This window comes from Odocoileus virginianus, chromosome 14 (assembly GCF_023699985.2).
Source record: "Odocoileus virginianus isolate 20LAN1187 ecotype Illinois chromosome 14, Ovbor_1.2, whole genome shotgun sequence".
Classification (NCBI taxonomy): Eukaryota; Metazoa; Chordata; class Mammalia; order Artiodactyla; family Cervidae; genus Odocoileus; species Odocoileus virginianus.
Genome location: NC_069687.1, coordinates 63,951,713 through 63,971,030, shown reverse-complemented (window position 1 = coordinate 63,971,030; position 19,318 = coordinate 63,951,713). Strand labels below are relative to the sequence as shown.

At 46.9% G+C, this 19,318-nt stretch overlaps 1 protein-coding gene across 1 annotated transcript in view; it reads right to left on the bottom strand.

The window, feature by feature from the left end:
* Positions 1–226: 226 nt before the first annotated feature.
* Positions 227–19,318, bottom strand: part of STK10 (serine/threonine kinase 10) — a 119,675-nt gene continuing 100,583 nt past the window's right edge. The window contains exons 13-19 of the mRNA XM_020870265.2: positions 15,758–15,850; positions 12,624–12,753; positions 10,643–10,767; positions 8,063–8,251; positions 7,417–7,542; positions 4,739–4,852; positions 227–917 (exon numbers count right to left, since the gene is read on the bottom strand). Coding sequence (XP_020725924.2) covers positions 774–917; positions 4,739–4,852; positions 7,417–7,542; positions 8,063–8,251; positions 10,643–10,767; positions 12,624–12,753; positions 15,758–15,850 — 921 coding nt within the window. The 3' untranslated portion in view covers positions 227–773. The remainder of the gene's footprint in view (positions 918–4,738; positions 4,853–7,416; positions 7,543–8,062; positions 8,252–10,642; positions 10,768–12,623; positions 12,754–15,757; positions 15,851–19,318) is intronic.

The following is a 19,318-nucleotide window of genomic DNA, read 5'->3' as shown; positions in this document are numbered from 1 at the left end:
TGTGCCTCTGGGGCCAACACCCAGCGCCCCGCCCCATACCAATGGCTTGCCCTATGCTCTGTGGCATGGGCTCAGCCAGCAAGTACCTTCCAATGCACCCAGCACAAGAGGCCCAGGGCAGAGGCAAGCCTGCGCAGCACCAGCAGGCCCTGTTCTGTGTGCATAGGAAGCGGGGGGGATGTGTGTGCAGAAAGGGGGAGCACAAGATGGCACGAAACACCTGAGATCAAAATGAAGCGTTCAGGTTCTTCCCGTTCCACCACTGTGGAGGTGGTCTCAAGAGGAAAGCACGCTGGGGGAGCTGGGGGAACAGGGGTACCCCCTGAGCATCCGGCTGCAGACCAGGCTCTGCTGTAGCCAAAATGGCCATTAAGAGCCCTGGTTCTTGTCTTCCACCGCAGGGAACGGCTGAAAGGCCACTGAGAAGTGCTGCACGAATGAGCCCACGGGGGCCTCGGCAGCAGCGCTTTGTGCTCCCAGACAGCATGGCTGCTGGCTTGGCAACAGGAGCGGCCTCGAGGCCACAGGACACCTAGTCCTCCTGGTCTGCGGCCCCGCCAACAGCTCAGGTCACTGGGGCTCAGGGGGAACATACACAGGATCAGGCAGCACATCACGAAACCTCGCCCTCCACAGTAAGCAAGAAGTCAGGAATGCCAGTTCCGTCGGGCACAGCTGAGGGGCACTCAGCCAGGGGCTGGATTCAAGCGGCATGGAAGCGAGAAGGAAGGGGGTCCTGAGTTACTTGTTCACAGAGCGGCCCTGGGGGGCTGTTAAGAAGCAGCATCCGCAGAGCTGTAGGGGAAGAACTTGGTGACCTTGTTTGGGGTGGTGGGGTTTGCACACTCTGTCTCCTCGTTCATCTTGAAGAACATCTCCTGCTCGCGTTTTTTCTGGTTCAGATCTTCTTCCAGAGCCTAGGACAGAGGGCACATGGCACTCAGTCACATCAGTTAGGACACAAGTCTCCCCAACCACTGGACCACCAAAGTGGTCTTCTCTGGAAATTTCCACCGCACATCCCCCTCCAGCCCCCGGCTTCAGTGCTTAGGTAACTTGGTCTTCCCTCTTTCCTACTGCCTCAACCATGCAGGAGTTGCCTGTGGGCCAAGAGCTCTGCTTTGGGGAAATGCCAGTCTAGACAGGGCGCGAGGGAACAGCAGAAGTGAATCTGCTGGCAGGGAAGAGCCAGATGACTGGAGAAAAACCTGAGGTATTAATAGAAAATGGAGGAAGAGTTTTAACAACAGAGTTGTCTGGGCTACACAGTGTTCCTAACCAGAGTGCTGTCCTGCCAAGTCAGGGGGCTTTTCAAAATCTAAGTGCAGTCATGCCGTGCCCTGAGATTCTGATTGTGAAACTCCGCTGTAGGACAGGGGTTCCTGACGTTGTAAAAGCGCACCAGGTAACCCGAGGGGCGCATCCAGGCGCCCAGCCCTGCAGGTGCCTCTTCCTTTGGACACACGCAAGTTTAACAAGATAAATGGTGTCCTATGCAAAAAATGTCTTGAAGAGTTCTCCAAAAATGAACATCCAATTAAGAAAGGAAGCATGGACACATATACACTAACATATGTAAAATAAAACAGACAGCCAGTGAGAATTTGCTGTGTGACTCAGGGAACTGAAACGGGCTCTGACAAGCTCGAGGGGTGGGGTGGGGAGGGAGGTGGGAGGAGGCCCCAGAGAGAGGGGACACATGTACACCTACGGCTGATCCATACTGACGTATAGCAGAAACCAACACAACGCTGCAATCATCCTTCCATTAAAAATTTAAAAAGCTCCTCTAAACTATCCGAGTATAACACTGGAATAATAATATGTAGTGAGAGATTATTTACAAATAAAGGAAATCATACCAGAAGACCAAAAAAAGAAAGAAAAGGAAGCAGAGTGCAGAGGGAAAAAGCAGGGGCTTTACAGTCAAATGGGATTCAGCTCCATTAGCAGCTGGGTGGGCCTCTGCATGTCCCATTTCCTCCCCAGATCTGTTTCCTCTCGTGTAAAATGGCAACCTCACTGTCTTCCTGGCAGGGCACTTGCAAAGATTAAATTAAAAACCAATGGGCTGGGATTTCCCTCATCGTCCAGTGGTTGGGACTTCTCCTTCCAATGGCGTGGCTGCGGGTCCAATCCCTGGTTGGACTCGTACATAAGATCCTATGTGCCTTAAGGCCAAAAAACCAAAGCATAAAACAGAAGCAAAACTGTAACAAATTCAGTAAAGACTTTAAAAATGGTACATATTAAATATATATATATATATTTTAAAAAACTAATGGGCTGTAACTACTGAGTACTTCTTGCATATCACACACTATGCTAAGTGTATTACAGTTTATTTAATCTTCACTCTGTGAGATAGATACTATTATCCCCATCTTATAGATGGAGAAACTGAGGCTCAGAGAGTTTAGGTCACTTGCCCAAGGTCATTCAGTTAGGTGGGGGCAGAAGCAAGATGGATCTAACTTTAGAGTTCAGGCTCTGAAACACTGTAAGTCAGGCACACATGGGTTACTCAGTAAATCTGGTTCATTATTACTTGCTTTCATTATAGAAGTAACCATTCACAGGAATTGACCAGGATTCTGTCTCTCTTTTTAAAACTATTCTTTGATGCCCAGAAATAGTCTCAGCAAACTTACTCCCTTAAGCTCACATTCCTTCAACAGTACTAAACTCTAGTGAGTTCTATCTTTAAGGAAAGATGGGGAAAGAACACTGTCTTCCCAGCTCCAGCTGATGGCTGTCATGTGGTATGATGGGCCCTGGGTTGCTAGAACTCCTAAGTTTTCAAAAGAAACTGGAAACCCAGATTTTTATGTAAAATTTCCTTATACTTAAAAAGTTGGCAACTTAAAAAATTTTTTACATCGCTATCTGTTGGCCAAACCTCTCTGTAAGCCAGTTTCAGTCTGAAGATCATCAGCTACCACTTTTATTTTAGCACAGAAAGGTTTAGTAACTGCCTAGGGTCTCACAGCTAGTAATGGGGGAGCAAAGACTTTCTCCCATGTTTGTCTTACTTCAAAACTTACGCTCTTAAGCACTGTTCTGTTTTACCTCTATACAACCTATATGTCCTCTATATAACCTAGGGCAGTCAGCAATCTCTTTTCTGTGCAGGGCCAGACTGCAAATACTCCAGCTTTGCAAGCATTACGGTCTCTGGTACGGCTGCTCGGCCGCTGCTGCAGTGTGAAAGCAGCCATGGACGACGCGTGAGTGAGTGAGCATCCTGTGCTCCAGGGAGACTGTTCACACACATGGGGATAGGCCTTAAAACACCTGTGTTAAGGAGAAAAAGGTTATCTTCATCTCACAGCCCTAAAAAGCAAGGCTCGGAAAGGCTTGTCTGAGGCCATATTCTATGTTAACTATGACCCAAGCAACACTTTATTGAATTCACCAGACATTCTATACTTACTTAAAAAAATCTGAATTTTTCTAAAAATATTCCGCAAGGTACAGTCATCTCTCCTGGCTCCCCCAACATGGGCCACAGCTCAAAGCTGCTGATGGAAATCCAAGAGTATAAAATCATTTATTCTAGAATGAAAATCATCACCTCTGGATCAGTGTTCCACCAGCAACCCAGTAAATGGGAAAAAAAAAAAAAGGATAGAACGGGGAAAAAAAAAAGGATAGAATGAATCTGCAAAGAATTCAGGAAAAGAGGCAGCTACCACCAGCAAAATCCAACAGCAGCTCACCAAACACACACTTGGAATACCTCCCCCTAAGTCCAGGCACCCCCCTGAAGCAGTCTGGGCATTGATGCAGTTGCTGGAGGCAATGTGACCATTCACTTTCAAATTCTCTCAGGATGTGCAAAGCATACAAAACCACTGGGTAAGAGAACCAGGCAAACATTTACTTCTGATACCAGAGTGAACCTGTGTCAGCAGTATTATTGATTTGAGTGTCAAGTACCACAAGTCCCAGCAGACCACATGTGGTTACAAGTGTGGACCTTTTAATCAGAAGGTCTGGGACCTTGGCCAGCTTCCAGCCAGAAACCTCCATTAGCACAGGGAAGGAGGCCTCAACTCAAGGACTTTCAAGGCCACTCTGGAGCAGAGGTGGGCAGCCACCTCCTGGCCAGACCTCAGTTAGAGCAGGTAGAGCTGAAGATGCCCGCAGAACAGGACTCAGGGCTTAAGGAAACAGAATCAAGGACAGTTAGGGCAGCTTCATCCTCAGAGAGTTTAGAATGGAAGGAAATGAGTATGTCCCTGGCCTATACTGTGGCCTAGGGACTTTCCACATAACACTGTATGAGATTCACATCTTCACTTTACACATAACCACACTGAGGCCCTCTGTCAACCTGGCAAAGCCATGGTAACCAGCTGTTTGGTCAGACACCAGTCTAGATGGCATCGTGCAGGGATTTTTTAGATGTGATGAACATGTAACTCAGTAGACTCTGCATAGAGCAGCTTACCTGCCGTAATGGGAGTGCAGGCCTTAAGAGGCAAGCCTGAAGCCCCGCTGCAGAGAGGACCGGGCCTCTGGGCTGCCCTGTTCCCAGACTACAACATCGACTCTCACCTGGCTCTGCAGTCTGCCCTGCAGGTTTCAGACTGAGCAGCCCCAACCATCGGGTGAGCCAGTCCTTAAAATAAACCCCCAAGTCTGTATCTAACCCATATCTGTATCTCCACCTGCATCCTGGGCCGACACCAATGGTACAGTGAAGCAGAGCCCATCAGCCCAGAGACACGGTTACCTTTTTGCGCGGCCGGAGCTTGTCCCGCCATTCCTTCAGGTTCTGGTTGTGGCTTTCGTCCAGGGCCTTCAGCTTCTGGGTTTCGTGCTCTATCAGGAGGTGACACTTTTCATTCTGGAATATATTCCAGGCAGGACAGGTAAGACGCACAGAGGGCTGAGATATACATATCATGAGGCACCAGCATTGTTCACTTGTGTCTCCTCCTCGATTATAAACCCCGTTATACAAAACTCTATGCACATGAATACAAATGCACCAAAATGTGCCCGGAAGAATAGTCCAGAATATTAACATTAATAGATTTTATTGTGTAATAGGATCTGTAGCAGTTTTGCAGCTGCTTCTTCGTGCTTCCTGCATTGTTTGAATTTTTCAACATGAACATATATGTCGTTTTAACAAAACAGTAAAACCATTAACAATAAATATGTGCTCTAACTGCACCAACAGAGAGGCAACCACTACAGAATTTTAGATAGATTTCCTGTCAGGCTCTGTCCTGTTTGTGGTTCGGCTCACCCTGTGTATAAAATTCTGAAACCTGCCTCCCTCTTAACAGTATAATGTAAAAAGTCCTACAAAGAATTAACATTTTTTATAATCATGATGTTTAATTCCTACAGAGTATCTTACAGTATGGCTTTATCTAACTTAAACATTCCCCTATTTTTGGCCAGCTTGGGTTGCTTTTAATCTTCACTGTTATAAATAGCACTGTGTTAAACATCTGTGCTGTATACTGAATTGTTTCTCCCTAAAATTCATTATGTTGAATCTGTAATGTCCAGTGTGATGGTATTTGGAGATACGGGGCCTTTGGGAGAGAAGGAGGTTTAGTGAGGTCAGGAGGACAGGGCCCTTGCGGTGGCTTAGGAAGAAACCAGAGAGCTCACATGCTAGAGTGCTCTGTCCCTGCCTCCTTCCCTCCTCCCCCCTCCTGTCTCCCTCCTCATCTCTCCTGTCTCTGCCACGTGAGGACACAGCAAGAAGGCAGCCGCTCCCCCGGAAGCTGATCTCTGATTTCCAGGCTCCAAAACTCTAAGAAAATAAAGTCCTGTTGTTTAAGCCAGCCGGTCTCCGGTATTCTGTAATGGCAGCGTGGGATAAGATGATCCATATATAAAAGTTTTGTGTCTATGTAAGTTATATGATTTTCTGTGTCACATTACCACCCCTTCAGGAGAGATCTGTGACAAGGAATAAGGGCCATGGACCAGCCTGAGGCTTGCCAACATCACTGCTCTCTCTCTGAGGCAAGTTATCTGTTTCACAAAACTGAACCTGGACTCTCCCACAGGGACAGTAGTGACAATTCCCTGTTGGTTCCTCGCAGAGAGTCAATCCTGCGGTTTATCATGAGTTTATAAAGTGCCTTTATCCAGACACCTCCACCCTACTGGACTGGAAGAGTAGGACTGCTTAGGGGATTTTTACCTGGGGTTTCAAGCTCAAGGGTTCTAGGAATTTAGAAACTGCCTTGGTTGGGAATAATACTCACAGCCACCCTGAGTACTTCTGGCCTGCCCAGAGCTGGATCCTAGCTCCCTACAGCTTCTCTCAGCTGATCCTCACAGTAACCCCATGAGGCAGGGGTGGGAACGTAAATACAGAAGGTGAGTGGGCTGGCTAAAATTCACACAGCAACAAGCAGCAGAGCCCCTGCCTGGCAGGCTGCAACACCTGCAGTGTTTCCTCCACAGCCCCCTGCCCTTCCAGAAATTGCCAGGTGGCTCTCGTAGCCTCGAGAGTTTCCTGAGGTCACAGATGCTTGTCAGTGCATCTTTCGGGTAGAGCAGTGCCTCGCTCCACCACAAGGGGGCTCCAAGTACCAACTCCTGGGCAAGGACCCTTAGGGTGAGGCAGACTTGACTGGGATTGGAGAAACTTGAAGGATCTCCCCAGGGAAGGGCTTGGCAATATCAGGATACCTTTTCCTGACTTTATGGGAAAGTTTTGAGCTTCTCACCATCACGGATAATGGGAGCTGTAGGTTTCTGTAGATACTTTTTATCAAGGAAGTTCCCTTCTGCTCCTAGTTTACTGAGTGTGTTTAATTAACATAAGCAGGTGTCAGCCTCTGTCAAATGCTTTTTCTGTATCTACTGATGATATGATCATGTGATTTTCCTTCTTTAGCTTGCTGCGATTACATTAACTCATTTTTGTATACTGCAGTAACCCTGGGGTAAATCCCACCTGGTTATGGAATATACTTCTTTTTATGTATTTTTAAATTGTTTGCTAACATTTCATTGGGGATTTGTGCATCTATGCTCATGAGAGATACTGATCTGTAGTTTTCCTCCTTGTAATGTCTGGTTTTGGTACTAGTGTTATTAGGACACCTTTTCCAAAGATACAGTGATTACCAAGAAAGCCAGCAGCATGCCCACGGCTGGGTCCTGGGCACAGCACTCTTGGCTCAGCTCTGCCATCTCATTCACAAAGCCTCACTCCATTTCTACAAAATAGGAGTCGTCACCCTTGCCCCACGCCTATTTTATAATTGTGGAAACTGTGGCACAGGAGGGGGACATGATGTGACCAACATCACAGAGAACGGCAGGATGGAAACAGCTCCATCCAGAACGCCCATCTGTAGCGTCCCGAGACCCCCCAGAGAGCTGCGTGCCCCCGGGGAGACGGGGGCAAGCACTCGGGGCAGGGGGCGGTACCTGCAGCTGCTGCAGCTCACTCATGTTGCTCTCGCACTGGGCCACCATGTCCCGCATCTGGTTCTCATGTTTCTGCTGCTGCTGCAGCCGCTCTGCCTTCTGCCTCTTCTCTTCCTGCTGGGAGAACTGCAACCGAGAACAGGAGAGGTCCTCCCTCAGGGAGACGCCCCCTGAGGGACCAGTGTGTACACAGGCCCAGCGTCCTGCACCACTCAGGCAGGGCCCCCTGTCTGAAGTCCTCCCCCTGAGCTGAGACCAGCCCCTGCCTTCAAGGAGCCCACAGATTGGTGGGGACACTGAGACGTGCTCGGACAGTGTGTGGAGTAAGCAGGACTCACAGGAGTCCAGGGCCACCGCCTCCATGTGCCCGAGCCACCTGGGTGACTTGTGAGTGGGGCTCTAGGTAGATTAAAAGGGTAGAAGCAGCTGCAGGATAGAAACCCAGGAGTGTGAGAGGGCGCATGCATGGGAAAGCAACGCCAAGCCTCCTTCCTGTCCACCAGAGGGGGCTCAACGTGAGGCTTCCATTCCACTCCTCTTTCCAAGGCTCTGCTGCATCTTATATTTCATATTCCCCTAAATGTGTAAGATTCGGGCCCCACCAAACCTGGATCTGGCCCTGCTCCAGGACACCCCAGGCCCTGACCTGCTTGATCTTCTCGCGCTGCTCAGCGGCGCTGCCCCCTCCGTTGATGTGGAGGCTCTTCTTGTACATGGCCATGCGCGTCTTGCCCTCACTTCTCTGAATCTTGGGCAGCCGCGCCTTCTCCTGCTGCTGCCGCACCTTCAGCTGCTCAATCATGCGCTGGTTGTAGCGCTGCATCTGCTCACACTCCTGAGAGGGACCCCCAGAGGGGACACGGTCAGCTGCCTCCCCACACACAGGCGTAGTCCGAGGTCAAGGCTGCCACACACCACTCAGGGGCCCAGGACCCACGTGGTTCAGGACGCTCAGAACAAGGCTCGTGTCATTTCTTTCTTAAGTAACATTTTCTATTTTCAGTTTTAAAATTACCGTTAATAATGTTTTAGATTCTTACCTTCTGAATGCCTTCTCACTTAACCAATTGGTAGTATGCTATCCTGAGCTATTATCTCAGAGCAAAATGTACATTAATGAGATGGTTCCTCATTATTGATGATAGGCATCAATTCATATTTTTTAAAGTCTTGATAAATTTGAATATTTCCTTCACCTAACACTTGTATTTCAAAACTTAGCACAGGCATCACTTCTCCCAAGAAGCCTCCCCTGACTTTCTGGCCAGGTAAGGGCATGTTTATTCCAAACTGCCACAGCCTTGTGCTGACTTCCAACACTGTACTTAGGTTAGGAGCTGTAATAACCCACACCAGATCTCAGTTTAACCGCTCTCTGTCCCCACTAAAGGAACTGAACCAAGACAATTACATAGAAGTAGAGAGTGCTCCAGCCACACAGAAGGGCCCCTCCTCTGGTCTGGGGAGGTTAGGGAAAGCTTCCTGGCAGAAGTGGTATTTAAAAAAAAGAAGTGGTATTTAAGTTGAGACTTAAAAGTATTTTGAAAGACTTCAGACAATAGTAGAAAGCTACAGTAATCAAAATAGTGTGGTACTGGGACATCTATGGCAGTCCAGTGGTTAGGACTCCTGAGATTTCACTGCCAAGGGCCCGATTTGATCCTTGGTCAGGAAACTAAGATACCACAGGCTGGGAGTTAAAGAATAAAGTAAATAAAAAAATAAGTATCCAAAAAATAAAAAGAACAATGTGGTATTGGTACAAAAACAGATATATGGATCAATGGAACAGAATAGAGCCCAGAAATAAACCTACACACCTACAATCAATCTTCAACAATACAAATCAAAACTACAATGAGGTCAGAATAGCCTCACATTGGTCAGAATGGCCATCATTAAAATATCTACAAATAACAAATGTACTGTAGAGAACAGTCCTACACTGTTGGTGGGAATGTAAGTCGGTATAGCCACTATGGAGAACAGGATGGAAGTTCCTCAAAAAACTAACAGCTACCCTATGATCCATCAATCCCACTCTTGGGGAGACAAAACCATAATTCAAAAAGATACATGCTCCCCTATGTTCATAGCAGCACTGTTCGTAATAGAGAAGACATGGAAACGACCTAAATGTCCATTGATAAGAGGAATGGATAAGGAAGATGTACACACATAGGCAATTAGGAATAGGAATATTACTTAGCCATAAAAAAGAACAAAGTAATGCCTTTTGCAGCAGCATGGATAGACCTAGAGATTACCGTAGTAAGTGGAGTGAGAGAAAGACATACGTGTGATATCACTTACATGTGGAATCTAAAACAATGGCAGAAATTAACCTGCCTACAAAACAGAAACAAACTTACAGACACAGAGAACAGACTGGCTGCCAAGAGCAGGGGGTGGGGGTGGGGATGGAGAGGGATTGACTGGGGTTTGGGGGTTAGCAGATGCAAACTATTACACTTAGAATTTATAAACAACAAGGTCCTACGGTGCAGCACACAGATCTATATCCAATCTCCTGGGAGAAACCATATGGAAAAGACTATTTAAAAAAGACTGTGTATATGTGTGAGTCACTTTGCTCTACAGCAGAAATTAACACAACATTGTAAATCAATTATAATCAAAAAAAGTAAAAAGTATTCTGAGAGAATGCATGGGAAAGACAAAGTGGAAGTGGAAAGGAGGGCAGGACAAAAGAAAGGAAAAAGCGGGGGAAAGTGAGACATACACGTCAGGCGTCAGGGCCGGGGGTGCGGGGAGCTTCCACGATTCCTGGCGCCTGGATCTGAGGCAGGACATTGCCGAGAACCTCTCAAGCCTGCCTGTGGCCCGCGCGGCCCCCTCAGAGCCGCGTGGGGTGCTCCCGGCCCTCCCGCCGCCTCCCTGTGGCCCGCGCGGCCCCCTCAGAGACGCGTGGGGTGCTCCCGGCCCTCCCGCCGCTGTGGCCCGCGCGGCCCCCTCAGAGCCGCGTGGGGTGCTCCCGGCCCTCCTGCCGCAGTGGCGGCTGTGGCCCGCCCGGCCCCCTCAGAGACGCGTGGGGTGCTCCCGGCCCTCCCGCCGCCTCCCTGTGGCCCGCCCGGCCCCCTCAGAGACGCGTGGGGTGCTCCCGGCCCTCCCGCCGCTGTGGCCCGCGCGGCCCCCTCAGAGACGCGTGGGGTGCTCCCGGCCCTCCCGCCGCAGTGGCGGCTGTGGAGCGCGGGCTGGGCCTCACCTTCTCATGCTTGCGCAGCAGCTCGTGCCGCTGGAGGAAGTACTGGTCTTTGAGCTGCTGCTTCACCAGCTGGTGCCTCTCCTGCAGGTGATGCTCCTCCATCTCCCACAGCGCCGCCTCCCGGTCTGCAGCGGACACAGCACCCAGTGACGCGCAGCCGGCCAGAGCCCCCAGGCCCTCCCCGCAGGTCTCAGCACCTCAGGGATGAGAGCTGCCCGCAGCAGGGTACAGCAGGTGGTGTTTGCAGTGTCAGGATGTCAGGAGACAGAGAAACCAGAGACCTAGGCTAGGATCCAGCCATATCACTAGGCTTTGGGATGGACAAAAAGTCTGCTTCAGGCCCCATCTTCCACCTCCACCAAATGGCATACCATGGAGGGAGAAACATCCTTGGAAGACACTGTTACATTCTGTCTGCACTGCACCTGTGCTTCCCAAGGTGAAGATGGGAAGGGCTCACGTGGAAACCCTATGAAGAAGGTGTGACAGCCTCTTGTCACTATGTCCTACTTTGAAAAATGGTTGGGGCCCTCCACATCCCATCTATGCGTTTTAGAATAGTACCATTTAGTGGCATTTTATCACTGGAAGTCCATTAGTACTACAGGGCAGGGAGCTGAGGTCAGATGGAGAACCTCACGCCCTGCAAAACATAGCTGGTCCTGCTCAGCCCACTGTGAAAGTTCCATTTATTTTGCTTCCCTCCTATCCCATGAAAGCCAGCATCTACCCACAGGACATCGGAACAGTGATTTGGCTTCCAAACCAATCAGAACCACAGTCCCACAAGTAGGACGGTTCTTACAGACCATCACGTGATAAGGAAACAAGGGGAACAAACTTTTCCAAAACACCCGTGGCTCGGATCAGAATGTCACATTACCAAGGACTCCATTTCGCCTCGTCCACGCTAAGTACTGAGGGGCGCATACCGTTTAAGTGCCCTGGCCATCGGAGTCCTGGCTGCAGTCCCCAGTATAATAATGAGCCAGAAACAGCACCTGTGTATCAGTCCTGTGTTTACAGCTGTACGACAGACAGGGACCATTAGGTCCACAGCCCACAGGCACCAAAGTCCAATTTCCACTCAGCCAGCTGCTGTAAATGCAGTTCAGACAACAGACTTCTAGCCATTTGGAGCCTGCTTGCTTTCCATACCCCGTAAAACTGTAGCCAACATCTGCTGGCCATAAATAAGACGCCTGGGGGCTATATAAAGACCGCAAGCCCTGCATCCTCCAGAGCGCCCCACACAGAGCCTCCCCAGCGGAGCTCCCCACGCCGAAGGCCATCACCCAGACACACGAGCTCCCCTCCTTGAGGCCCGTCTTCCCCAGGAGCCCCTCGCCCCCTCCCCCCGGGGGGGCGACCCGCCCTGTTGTCTCTGGACAGTCTCGTGCTGGGAGGGGCCTGCCAGCACCAAACCTGCCCAAACCCCACCCCACCGGGGGACCTGAGAGCATGGCTGCGAGAGCAGGTCTGCATCCAGGCCCGCGCGGCCACTCGCGCGCGGGGCAACTCTGGCCAAAGCGCAGCGCTCTCCAAGCCTCGGTCTCCTCACCTCTAAGAACGGGCAAACGGCCGGGCCTGCCATGTGAACTTGAGGACACGACGTGATGCAGGCACAGGGGAAGGCACACGGCTTGGCAGAGGCGGCGCCCCACACGTGACGGCTGCTCTGAGGGGCTCTGATTCTGTCCCCACCTCGCCACCCCGCTGACCGGCTCACTGATTCATTACTACACTTTCCACCCATTCTATGACGCTTCTGTTTCTCCTTCCTTCCTCGACACGCGCCAGCATGTTAAATCGTGTCATTGATAGTGGTATCCCTGCCTCAGTCTTGACCTCACTGGGGGCTTCCCTCCTGTTTCACCACGAGGCGGACGTCTGGTCTTAGGGTGGAGAAGACGCAGCGCCCGTCCCGCCCAGGGCTGGGATGCCCCTTCAGGCCCGACGCGCGCCCCGCTGGGGCACCCACCTCGAAGGAGCTCCTGCTTCCGCGTGAGGCACTCGCGCTCCTTGTCGCAGATCTCCCGCCTGTTGTCGGCCGTGATCCTCTTCATCGCCAGCTCCAGGTCCTCCTTCTGCTTGGCCACGAACTCCCGGTCCTGTGAAGGTCGAGTACTCAGAATTTTAGGTGTGAGAATTCCCTGGCGGTCCAGTGGCCAGGACGCCACTCCTCTCTGCCAAGGGCCAGGGTGCAATCCTGCTCAGGGAACTAAAATCCCACAGGACACATGGCACGGCCAAAAAAATTCTTCCATTACAAAAGTTATAAAATTTTAAGTGTGTTTTTGGTTTTGTTATTATTTTCTTAGAGATACATATTGAGGTACTTATAGGTGAAATGATATGAGGTCTGGGATTCAATTCAAAATAATACAGTGGAGTGGGGAAGTGAGTAGACAGGACTTGACAATTACTGAGATCAGCTATGTATATGGGGGTGGTGGTTGTTCAGCCGCACAGTCATATCCAACTCTTTACAGTTATTATATTATTATATCTATTTTTGCCTATGTTTTAAATTTTCCTTAATAAAGAGTAAAAGCTAAAATTTAAATTAAAATTTTTAGCTACTATATATGATGTAGATAACCAACAAGGACCCACTGTATAGCACAGAAAACAATACTCAATATTTTGTAATAACCTACAAGGGAAAAGAATCTGAAGTATATATATATACACATATATATATCTGAATCACTATGCTGTATACTTAAAACACAACATTGTATATTTCAATAAAAAATACTAAATTAAAAAATTTAAAACTTTAGGAAACATGTTAACAAACTAGAAGTTGCACTAATGTTATCACTCATTGCTAGCAGCTGGTTCTGGTACATTTATATAAATGTATCTACATCTGTTGTTTCACAAAAATTACATTTAAAGACTTGAAGAGATATTTATACACCCATATTCATGGCCCTATTATTCACAACAGCCAGAGGATTGGAAACAACTCAAGTGTCCATAAACAGATAAATAGATAAACACAATGTGGTATATACATACAGTGAAATATTATTCAGGCTTTAAATGGCAGGAAATTCTTATACATGCTACAACATGGATGAACCTTGAGGACGTGGTAAGTGAAGTAAACCAGACACAAAAGGGTAAATAACGCACAATTCCACTTATATGAGGTCAAATTTGTAGAAACAGAAAGTAGAATGGTGGTCATCAGGGACTGGAGGGAGGGTATCGTGGGGAGTTCTTGTTTAATGGGTACAGAGTTTCTGATGTGAAAGATAAAGAGTTCTGGAGAGGGACTGTGGTGATGGTAATGCACAATGATGTTAGTGTACTTAGAATCATTTAAACATGGGTAAGATATCAAATTTCATATTTGACCACAATTTAAAAAATTATTAAAAAGCCTTTCCATGTCATAATGTAACCTTCTATCAAAAATACATTTTAATGGCTGAATATATTTCATGGTATAACTGCACCCTAACTTATCAAACCAATACATAACAGGTTGTGTATAGATTTTCTTTTAGATACTGCTGCTCTTCACATTCTGGGAGCTAAATGTCCTTGAGCCTCTGTGATGATTCATCTGTGAGATTAGCCCTAGAAGCAGAAAATGTAGGCCAAAAGATGGATTTTGGGGGCTCTTGATACATTTTTGAGGCTCTTGATGCAATTGCCAGAGTGGTTTCCAAGGGCCAATCTGCTCTCCCTCTCAGGGAAGGAGGGCCTGTCTCCCCACCACTCCCCAGCCCTGCATTCTTCCTCTAATCACAGCATCAAGGGACAGGTTGTAGGAAAGCAGGAGAGTCTGGAGTCAGATTCAGTTTGAGACCTCGGACCCCACGTTAACTGTGTGTTGTCGACTCTCTGAGCCCTAGTTTCTTCCTCTGTAAAGGGGAAAACAAACAGCACCTATCCTGGCAAGCCATGAACACTAAGATAGATAATATATTAATACAAATACATTTGTAACGGTAGACTCTAATTTTCTTTCATTTGGGGACAGAGGAAGAGGGAGAAGATGCGAGCGTGAAGTGACAAGAAGGCTGGTGAGGTTGGAGCAGAGGGGACTGTGTTCAGCTGGGAGAGGTGGACGGGAACCAGACCTACAGGGCCTTGAAAGCACATGGGAAGGCTGATCTGATCAGATGGGTCAAGTGAAAGTTTATCCATACGAAGGGCTTAAAGGGCTTTGGCGGGAGGGTGTCATGATCAGATCTGGATCAGATTTGGAATTCATGTCGATCACACCAACTGGTGTGAGAGAAAGAGCTGCAAGAGCTTCAGGGAAATGAGCTGGGAGGTTACTGAGTAGTCCAGGCAAAAGACGACAGGCTCGGGGGTCACAGAGATGCTGACAACTTGAGGGATCCAGAGAGAGTTTGGAGATTTAAAAAAAAAAAAAAAAATCCAAACTCTGAGAAGTGACGAAGAATTGAGGGAAAAGAGGCACGAGGAATGACAAGGCCTCTGGTCTCACAAGACAATGGAGGGCAGTGACCCCTCGGAACGTGGGAACAGGACGAGGGCTGGGAGGTTGGGACTTGATGTCTTTGAGACGCCAAGTGGGCAGATGGATATACTGGGTTGGTCAAGGAGATGTGATGTACAAACAACCACAAAACAAGGCAAGAGGTGCTGAAGGCTTTGGGAGAGATGGAAATAAATGTCTGTGGTGTCTTGCAGAGATGGGAGAGCTCACTTCCAGCTGGAGTGAGGGCAATCCAGGAAGGCTGCATGGGAGAGGTGATAAAAGGGATAGCCAGGATAATCTGACTTAGATATTCAGAATGAGGGATACGGGGGTCTCCCACGTGGCTCAGTGGTTAAAAATCTGCCTGCCAAAGCTGGAGACTCAGGTTTGATCCCTGGGTCAGGGAAGATCCCCGGAAAAGGAAATGGCAACCCACTCCAGTATTCTGGGAAATCCCATGAACAGAGGAGCCTGGTGGGCTACAGTCTGCGGGTTGCAGAAGAGTTGGACACGACTGAGCACAAGCGAGAATAGAGACAGGTGGATATTCAAGGGGCGGGGCATGGACACAGACACAGAAGGGCGTGGGGCACTGCTCACGGTCTCTGCAACCCCTCCAACTCCCCAGCTGAGGGACAAGGACTCACGAGAAGCTGCTTTTTCTGAGCGTGCTCCTCCATCTTCTGCTTCATGCTCTCTTTCCGCTGCTGCCTGGGGAGCTTCTCCACCTCATTCTTCACCTGCACCAGAAACAGCAGAGGATTGCTGGGTCAGGGCACCTCCTCACACTTCACACAAAACCACCCTGCAATCCCAGAGCTCCTGGGCCAGGGAGCCTGAAGACAAGGCCCAGCTTTCTAGGCACTAGCCCCAACCCTGCTCTCCACCCTGGTACAGAGGGCACCCCCTGGCCACCAGTCTCCAGTTTCCAGACTCCCCCAGAGCAGATAAGTGCCGTTTTTGCTCTTTGGTATCCATGCCCCTTCTTTAGATGATAGTATCTCAGTTTCATTTAGGGCAGTATTTCTCAGCCTCCTTTTATACTGTTGTCCCCTCAGAAGCCCTTTTCAACATTTTTTCATAGTTACCTACCTCCATGAAATGTTAATCCCACAAATAACACTATCAATCTGTTAAACCATATAGTATCTAAGATGTTTTTAATTCCTTGGGGGTGATATCACTCTGACTGAGAATGCATGTTTTAAGTAGCTCCCACTCAGTGTCTGAGAGTCAGGTATAACTGAAGCCTCAACCCCAACTGACCCCAGGCTAAGCATAAGATGGAGGCTGTCTGTAGCATATTCCATGCCTTGGCATCAGAGACTGGTTCAGAGATGAGCAAGCAGTCCTCGCCGGGCTAGTGACAGCTTCAAAATGTTTGCTAAAATATCGGGGAAAGCCACTCTCTGTCCTTTGGGGTTGCTGATCTGGGAGGATGTAGGTCATGGTGGGCCATGCGAGACAGAATCAACTCAGAGAAGCAATGTTAAGAGATGAGGGAAGTGACATTTCTGGCTTCCTGGTCAGAGACTAACAGTATTCTTGAACCAGCCAGAAGTGGGCTTCTGTCTTTGATAACAGACGAAAGAGAAGAGATTCATGACACTTCTCTGTAAGGAACCTAGATTTCCTCAGACAGTTTTCTGTGAATAACTCATATCTTTACAGGTACCTGATATCTCAAAACACACACTCACTGACAGGTTCCTTAGGAGCAGTGACTGAGGGTAAAAATACTGTCTGTGATTTAAAAAAGAACATTTCAGGAAGAGTTCTGCTTCTGACATAATGAGGTAAGTCAATACAACCTCTCTTTCCTGCGGAATACAATGAAAAAATCTGGATAAAATACAAAAAGCAACTACCTGAGGACTCTGAAAAGTGAACAAAAGAAGGTGACTATGAAAGGGAGTCAAGACTTACAGAAGGGCTGGTATTGGGGGTGAGTTTCCTTGTTTCTCTTTTTCCCTTTGCTCTCCTAGCTTTGCCCCAATCCTGGACAATGATGCTGTGAAAAAGTAGGTAAAACCCTAACAAACCTCATGTTTCTGGCCAGAGAACCAGGCAACGGTCGATAAGATTAACAAAACTTTAGCCAGATTGATGAAGGAGGAGGAGGAAGATGAGAGGGAAAAGGAGGCAGGAGAGAAAGAGGATACTACAACACAAACTACTATATGAAGAGGGGAAAGAGGAATCACCACAGATCCTACAGTCATTGAAAGGATACCAAGGGAACACCATGAACAGCTTTATGTCAATAAATTCAGCCCATTAGGTGAAAGGGACGAATTGCTTGAAAGAAAGTACCAAAGCACATTCAAGAAGAAACAAATAACTAAAACCAGAGCAACATTAAAAGAAAACCACAGGCCAATATCTTTTCAATGAATACAGATTCAAAAATCCTCACCAAAATAATAGCAAACTCAATCTAGTAATATATCAAAAGGAAAATACATAATGACCAAGTGGGCTTTATCCCAGGAATGTAAAGCTCATTCAATATGTGAGAATCAGTCAATATAATTCACAATATCAGTACACTAAAGAAGAAAAACTATATGATCATATCAATGTAGGAAAACCATTTGATAAAATTCAATGTCCATTCATGACAAAATCTATTAGCATATTAGAAGTAGAAGGGAACTTCCTTAATCTGAAAGACAGCATCTACAAAAACCCTAATCCTAACATCATACTTAACTAGAAAATACTAAATGTTTTCCCCTTAAGAATGGGAACAAGGCAGATGTCCACTTTACTATTCCTGTTTAACATCCCACTACTGGTCCTTGCCAGCATGATAAAGAAAGAAAAATAAACAAAAAATATATAGATTAAAAAGAGAAATATGATAATAAGGTCCTGATGTATAGCACAGGGAACTACATTCAATACCCTGTGATAAACCATGATAGAAAAGAATATGGGCTTCCCTTGTGGCTTTGACCCCTGGGTTGGGAAGATCCCCTGGAGAAGGGAAAGGCTACCCACTCCAGTATTCTGGCCTGGAGAATTCCATGAAGTGTATAGTCCATGGAGTCGCAAAGAATATGAGAGAATATATATTTATGTATAACTGAGTCACTTTTCTGCACAGCAGAAATTAACACAACATGCTAAGTCAACTATACTTCAATAAAATTTTTTTAAATAAAATAAAATGGAAGAAATAAAACTGCAAAATTGTGGTCTATGCAGAAAAATCCCAGGTCTATTTTTTTTTAAAGTCCTAGAACTGATGAATTTAAGCGAGATCAATATACAGGGCTCAATATACCAATATTTTCCTATACGCTAGCTTTAGAAATTGACATTAAAAAATAGTATCTTGTACAACAGCACAAAAAATGAACTAAATATAATTCTAACAAAATATATGCTGAATTTGTATGCTGAAAACTATAAAACACTAAGGAAGGACGTTAAAGAAGACCTAAATGAATGGATAGATTATGTTCATAGAAAGGAAGGTTCAATATTGTTCTGATTCCATTCTCCCTAAATTGATACATGAATTCAACTCAATCAAAAATTCCATCAGATATTTTTACAGAAATCAATAAACTGATTCTAAGATATATATGGATGGGCAAAGGAACTAGAATAACCAAAATAATTTTGGAAAAAAGGAATAAAGTTGGAGGACTTACACTACCTGATTTACTGTAAAAATATATTTATCAAGACATTGTAGAATTGGAGAAAGGTAGACAAATAGATCAATGGAACTGCATATAGTCCAGTTATAGACACACAGAAATATATGGTCAACTGATTTTGCATAAAGATGCAAAGGCAGATCAATGGAGAAAGGATAGTCCTTTCAGCAAATGGTGCTAGAAGACTGGATATCCATAGGCAGAAACAACACTAATAACAGTGAATCTCACCCACACATTACACATCTAATGTAACACTTAAAAGTGTAAAACATCTGAAAGAAAGCATGACCTTGAGCTGTGCAAAGGTAGCTTAGATACGCCAGTAAACACACAATCTGTAAAAGAAAAAATGATAAAGTAGACTTCATCAGAGTTTGTACTTCTGCTTTATGCAAGACACTGCTAGAAGAACCAAAAGACAAGCCACAGATTGGGAACAAACATTTGCAAAATATGTAACTGACAAAGGACTGTGTCCAGAATGTAAAAAGAACTGTCAGAATTCAGTAATAAAAAAATAAAGAAATCACCCAG